Genomic DNA, 7,255 nt, shown 5'->3' with positions numbered 1-7,255 from the left:
GGGAAGTAAAATGTGAGGGAGATGAAGTCTTTGAGGAAGAGGTCCATAAAGTCTGGTGTAGAGGCAGACGTGGTAGGCAGAAGAGAGTGCGGTCAAAGGAAAAACAAGTGAGAATCATGGGCTGTTTTAAGCTACGAATAATCTTGGATCAACAGCCGAATTTAACCAAGAAGAGCAGGACAGGAATAACAAATTTCAGTTGGTAACAAAGCTAGTTATGCTCCAAGTGTCTCAAAAATCTGCAATGATCAAATTCAGAACTCACTGTAGTAACATATGCTGCAAAGAGATATGCAATTTTACAATATTCAAACTTGTGCAAACTCCAGACTACAACTTACAAAAGGCAATGATACATTTTCTGTACATTTAATGCCTGTAGATATTTATTAACAAGAATTTTTAGGAAGCTTTCAAAGGCTCTTATTGACCATTTGAAAGCCTGGGCCCATAAGGCCCCTAGATATTGGTTCATTTTTAGATGACTTGTGTCACTCCAGCCTTGCAGTACAAATAAAAACATGTAAATCCCACTTGCAAACCATCTTGCAGTATGGTCACTTTTTAAACTGTACTGCAGTATCTTCTTACCTCAAGTACGTTCCGTAGAGGAAAAATAGTGACATCATGAGCCCATTTAAAATAAAAACAAATGTTACATAAAAGTAGGCAGGGTCTCCCATTCCTATAAAATAAAAAAAAATACATTTTAGATCACCACCTACACAAACATTGAAAAGCAGGGAATAAAGATTGTGTCTGAACATTCAGAACTTGCCTTCACAACTCTCCACAGGGCTGAAGCCCTTACCTCGGTCCACACGCCAACATATTTTCGTTGAAATGCCAAGGAAGTCTGCAACAGCGATATAAATACGATACCAGCTGCCAAGTACTACCTACCCAGAGAAGAAGTCAGGGTTTCCCCATCATACAAGTGTCAATTTTAAAGTAATTGTCACAGCTCATTGTTGCCAACAGCAATAGCACTGAAGACACTAGTTTTTAGCTAATAAAGCACTTATTATAAAGCTATTATGCAAGCATGAAATAGAATTGACATTTGATGGAGACACACAATTATAATTTGTTAATGAGGCAATAAGTATTATTTTTAGTCAAAGTTGGAAGTTACTTTAATTAAAGGTTTAAGCATTGACCATGTAATCAGTAATAAGCAAAGCTATCAAAGCATATGGGAACCACTGATGTACAGAGAAATGAATAACAAATGAGACATTCAGATTGTCAACACTAGTTGCATAGAAGTCACACTATCTGAAAGCTTTGAGTAAAATAGAAAATGTCATGAAAGACTGTGGGAAAGAAAGATAATGTCAGACACATGGATATTGAAGTGTGGGAATTGTTAATATGTACGCTGTAATCTATATAATACTTGAAGGTGTTCTATAATCCACCAGAGTGAACCTTACACTTCTTAGGTGATAAGACTGACCTTCTACATATGCATATGAAATAAACAATCATTACCTGTGCTCCTGAAGTCTCCCGAATTTATCAATTTCATCTACAACAGTCCACAACATCTCTGCAATACTTTTTTGCCCAATTGCAATGAAACTAACAGTCAGAACATTGTGGGTATGCATCGTTAGGATGTGAGCACAGAAACTAGCTTGATACTGCAGTTTTTGGAGATAAGATGACAAGGGTGAAGGTTGCACAAGATCTAGCACAAAAGGTGATGCTCAGAAGAGTTCTGAATCAGTTAGTTTGTGGAGTTGGTGAGGCTGAGGAGAGCGCAGAAAGAGTACAGCGCAGGGAGACAATAAAAGAACACCTAAATTTCCTCACCATTGTCACTTTGCCTATTTACACGCTTGTCCTGCTGAATTGATTGATGTAATATTGGCTCTGGTTTGAAATCAGGTGTCAGCAGATAACCTACCTCTGGATAAAGGTTGAATCGCTTCAAGGTGTTGATAACCAAAGGATATTCAGTCAACCGATCATTCATTATGTTACTTAAACCTTCACAATATGAAGGTGCTTCAATGATGGTCTTAAAGAAAGAATAATACAAGCCCTAAAACAAGAAAACATTTTTACAAGCATTACATTATAGAGGTAGACTGTTCCCTAGACAGACAAAATGCCGAAAGATTACACTCCTTTCCAAAACAATCCATCAGGATTCTATGGATAGAGTACTTCCTGCAATGCTACAAATTTTCAACTCGGTAATAATTTCCTGACTATTCCATTTAATCGCCCCTCCTTCCTGCACTATAGCTTTTAACATTTTCACTGTTTTAGAAGGGATTGAAAAACTGTAAATATGACCTTATTTTTTAAAATTATAACTTACTAAAAATTCATTCATGTGATGTAGGCGTTGCCAGTTTAGTCAGCATTTACTGCCCATTTCTAGTTACCTCTGAAAAGGTTTTGGTGAGCTGCCTTCTTGAACCACTGCAGTCATGTGCTGTAGGTAGACCCATAAAGGCATTAAGATGGGAATTCCAAGACTTTGACACAGATGAAGGAACAGTGATATATTTCCAAGTCAGAATGATGAATGGGAACTTGCAGGTGGTGGCATTATCATGTTTCTGCTGCCTTTGTCCTTCCAGATAATAATGGCCATGATTTTGGAAGGTGCTGTCTAACAGCATTGCTGAATTTCATATGGTTTTGTTTTCCAACATAAACAGATTTCATTATTAAATCAACAGATGATGGACAGCCTCTGTTCAGGAAGGTTGGATAGACATACATTGCATACATCCTTACAAACTGCCATCACATCTGTGCTATCACTTTCTGTCCAACTGTAGCAGAGGTTTGCACATGACAATCTGGGTCAGTTGTACATCACAGCACCCACAGTGGATTTTACTGTTCTTGGTTCTTCTGCCTTTGCCCACAGAGATCAATAAAAGCTGAATGCCCCTAAACATTTTCAGCCTCAATCAGGCTTCTCTATGTTAATCTTCCCCAGTTAACGTTCTTGGACATATTCTTCCCTGGCACCTGATGAGAAGAAAAGCCAATTTCAACACTATTATAACCAGCTGATGATTAGAACTGCCAATAGCAAGCTCCCATTTACTCAGTTCCATTAATTGATCTTTGCCACAATACCTTACTTCAACTGAGTGAGCAACAATGAAGTAAACTGCTTGCATTTTCAAGGACTACAAATATATGAATAGTGAAGAACACAGCAAGTGTTAGCATAAATAGCAGTAACAAACAGCAGTACACTGAAAGCACAAGGATCTGTACACATAACACTCAATTCAAGTAGAGGATCAAAACCATAAGGGGGAGTCACCAACAATCAGTTTCTCTATTTTAATTATAAAAAAATCATGTTGACACATCAATCTCCAAATGCAACTTTAAGGATGCAAAATTGTTTTTTTGCAACCTTCCACATTTCACAAGCACAATTTTCCTGCTTCTGTAATACAGTAGGAGCAAAATGCAGGGGTCTTGAAGATGACAAAGTGGCCTCCTTTACAAAAACCGAATATAATTTAGCAGAATGGTGGAGACTAATAGGGTTAGAAATGGGGTCAGTCAATGGCAATTTCAAATTCAGAACACCACATATTCGTTACCTAATACCTTGGCTGCCATTTAGCAGACTCATCTGGCTAGGTGATGTTAGGTAGGCTACTTATACTGCAAGCCCAGGGTTTCATCAATAATATAGCTCAAATGCTTACCATCTCTGTGCGAAAAGCCATTTCCCTTTCTAGCGTTGAAAGGTGAGAGAAATGTCGATTATTTTCAAAAAGACTAGATATATGGTACCTAAGGTAAATTAGAGCAAAATTAGTTTGTTCTCAACTCTGGAAGCAACGTTTAAAAAGTGTTCAATAAAGTTGCTGTTGATTTAACAGACAAGTTAATTCTATCACTCGTCCCGTAGCTAACAACCTTAAATGAGCAGGTAGAGACCATACATACCCACCAGAGTGAACTGCCATTCAATAATATCATAGCTGAAACCTCTACCTTCTTACCACTTTCCTGTCTATCCTGATATATTTTGATTCCCTGAGATTATTATAATCTATTTGATCTCAGGGCAGAATGTATTCAATGACTAAGCACTCACACCACATGGGATAGAGAATTCTGAAGATTCATAATGCTCAGTGAAGAAATTTCTCCTAATCCGAGTTCTAAATAGTGTCTGCCTTGAGTTTATGACTCTGATCATTAGACTCTCCAGCCAAGGGGAAACAGCTTTGCAGTGTCAAGCCATCTAAAAAATTTAAACTTAACTGTAAACGGTTTTCAAACTATATATTAATGGTTCCAATCTCATATGCTTGAAGATAACTACAGAGAACAGAGGAAAATTAAGTAACTATACGATAACTGAAAGCAAGCAAATTATTAGCAGTGACACCACAAATCTGATATTTCCCCAGGCTTGATATGTATATGGAGGTGGAATAACTTGTTTTGTTTGGTGTATTGCTGAAAACTATGGTCTATTAATTTAAGCAAATTAGATGGAAAATACCCTTAAGCCACCTGATCGCATACTTTTAAGGACACAGGCAGCTACTTCTGGACAACAACTAGTCATTTGCCAGTAATGGAGTTACCAGACCTGGCAACCTGTTGATCAACAGTATGAATAGAAACTCTTAACTGTGCCCTAAATTTGTTTCTCACATTCTCTGTGCTTTCCTTTTGTTCTCCAATCTAGCCAATATCTTGAAGATTACCATGAGAACAGATTATCTGTTTCTCTCACTGCAGGTGCTTGGTGTCCACAGACTTATTATTGTGTATCCTACATTACAAAAGTGACTGCACTTCAAAAACACGCTTGGTCAGCTTGACATCATGAAAGAGGCTATAGAAATGTATATCTATTTTTGTTTCACATTTGTCAAGCATGACATGCCTTGAACAAATTAGCAGTGATCCTCCTTGATTAACCCATGCCTACATGGACACTTTCTAATCTTAACACAAATTAAGATTTAAGAATTTGGCCATAAGCCATATCAGACTAATAAATCACTGGTCATCTAGTTTATGTTAAACAAAGAAGTACACTTTGGAAAATCTCCACTGGCTAATGGTACTCTCACAAAAACTACCACATCTCACTTCCATCGTTTCTAGGTGCATTCAAGCACTGTTAAGGAATGAATTAGATTTCATCCCCATCACCCAGCCAGTAACAATGTTTCACACAAAACTCTCAGATCACACAGGACAAGTGTCTGAAGTGGAATAAAACCACATTACTTTTTTCCTTTGATAAAATTCCCAATGCAGATGTTTTAGCACATTAATTATCTCTTCTGTGCTGCACATCATGCACGTGGGTTCCTGAGAATTTAGACTTATTCCCTGACTATCCCTCTTTTGTTGCAGTATCAGAAGAATGTTCTGGTATTTTGCCCATTTGGGTATTTGGGCTCCTTTCCAGTTCTCTCTTGGCGTGCCAATCTCCTTTTGTACTGTAGCAGTATAAATTTCTCCCAATGGTCGCTTTCCCAATGAGACTTTGTTCAAAAAAAAATTCCCCAAACTTCATTTCAACTTCTTATTGGGATAAAATTTAACCTGTGATTAATTTGACAACATCACTAAAATTCAAGAAGATTTTTGTTTAAATGGACATTGCTTAATAAAATGTTACACAACTGCTTATTGAGAAACAGAGCAAATATCAGCACTATTAAGTTTAACTATATGTTAAAACAAATTAGACTAATAATTGCTGTGGGAAAATATCATCTCCTTAGAACAACTTTACATATCCCAATCCTGCTTCCCCGAATCTCCAGGAAAAGTAGATGAATTGTTAAACTGGCACTCAGTCACTGTAGTTTACACTATCTGCTGGTACTGCCAGTTCTGATAAACCAGTAATAAAGCTATTCCTTTCCTGTATTCTGCATTCTTCTGACTTGACTTCTAAACAAAACTTTAGCGACATGCCAATAATTTCACAAATACTGTCTTTATCTATGTAAAAAACAAACTACCTAATTTTTAAATAGTTTGCACTATTTTTGAAATTTGCTAAGTTTACAGAAGTCAATACTTGAATAATACTAAGGAAATTAGTCTCCATTTGATCTTATTTCTTACCTTAACTAACATAAAACTTTTATGCACAAGTGCAAATATAAATTTCTTTGTCACATTAAAATTATTCAAAGAGCAAGTCAATTGATTTATGAAGCCAAAACTCATTCAATACTAGACAGCAGCAACTTTTCTACACGTTAGACTTCCTAAAAATCCAAAGTAGATATCTGCAAAGAAATCAATTAACACTTACCAATGTAAAATTCCTGCAATGATAGCTGTAAAAGAAGGAACAGAAAAGACCAGAAGCAGGTTATAAATAAAAGGACTTAAACTATTCCTAACAGTGTCAAATACCTGTCTTCTCAAACACATGATATAATATTTAAAAGTTGTGTGGATTGCAGTTAGAAACACGGAGATTTAGGACTCAGAACGAAGTCAATCAGTCCATTATGTCAACCAACAATACTACCCAATCTAATCCACCTTCCAACCTATATATGTGTATATCCAAGTCATTTCTTAATTGTGTTACTGGTTTACGTCTCACCAACCTTTAAAGCAGTGAGTTCCAGATTCCCACCACCCTATGGGTGAAAATAAATCACATTCCCTCAGACATTTCACCAATAACTTTTAAACCTAGGCCTGATTATTCACTACTGTGCCAACAAATTAGGAGTAGTAAGACTTGATGTTCCCTGCCACGCACACTGATTGGCATGCAAACACATTGGTTAATAGCGCTTGAAGTCACTGCCATACTCAGATCTCAGGAGTTCCTGCATCATCTAGACAGTTCTCTTCTCCCCTCTCCCAGTTGCATGGTGGACTCTAATTTTTTTCTCCATCATTTGTTGGCTCTTAATTCCTCCTATGCATTTTCACCTCCACACTCAAAGCTCCACCTCCCTTCTTTACTACTAACAAGATCATGGCCCCCAAGAGTCTTCCCCAACCTATTCCTTGCCCCTTTGCCTGTCTCACTCCCCTCAATTAACATCCTCCAGCTATTTCCCCATCAACTTCATATTCAATCCTGCCCCCACCAATCCCCATTGTTTCAAATTCCACTTTCTCAACCACCCCTAATAACCATAGATTGATTTACCTAACAAGAATCTATCTCTGCCTTAAAAATATCCAATTCTTACACCTCTACCTCCTTTTGAGGCACCGAGTTCCAAAACTTCACAATTCTTAGAAAATATTA

At 37.2% G+C, this 7,255-nt stretch overlaps 1 protein-coding gene across 1 annotated transcript; it reads right to left on the bottom strand.

Annotated features, from left to right (window-relative positions):
* Positions 1–357: 357 nt before the first annotated feature.
* On the bottom strand, positions 358–6,392 carry LOC109927536 (probable C-mannosyltransferase DPY19L1). Its single transcript, XM_020527570.2, has 5 exons — positions 6,293–6,392; positions 3,699–3,786; positions 1,913–2,050; positions 779–899; positions 358–685 (listed from the first exon to the last, which is right to left on the bottom strand). The coding sequence occupies exons 2-5, from the start codon at positions 3,717–3,719 to the stop codon at positions 588–590; spliced, it is 378 nt and encodes a 125-aa protein (XP_020383159.1). The 5' UTR covers positions 3,720–3,786; positions 6,293–6,392; the 3' UTR covers positions 358–587.
* Between the last annotated feature and the right edge of the window lie 863 nt (positions 6,393–7,255).

The sequence above is a fragment of the Rhincodon typus genome, unplaced genomic scaffold (genome assembly GCF_021869965.1).
Source record: "Rhincodon typus isolate 14 unplaced genomic scaffold, sRhiTyp1.1 hic_rhity00007183, whole genome shotgun sequence".
NCBI lineage: Eukaryota > Metazoa > Chordata > Chondrichthyes > Orectolobiformes > Rhincodontidae > Rhincodon > Rhincodon typus.
The sequence above is the reverse complement of the archived record's forward strand: the minus strand, read 5'-3'. Positions and strand labels throughout refer to the sequence as shown.

Excerpts from the sequence above, each read along its gene's own strand:
- LOC109927536 (XM_020527570.2), bottom strand. The coding sequence starts at position 3,719 with ATGGCTTTTCGCACAGAGATG. Across the intron at positions 2,051-3,698 it reads TGGCTTTTCGCACAGAGATG|GGCTTGTATTATTCTTTCTT; the intron begins GTAAGCATTTGA and ends TTCTTGTTTTAG. Across the intron at positions 900-1,912 it reads GATTCAACCTTTATCCAGAG|GTAGTACTTGGCAGCTGGTA; the intron begins GTAGGTTATCTG and ends TTCTCTGGGTAG.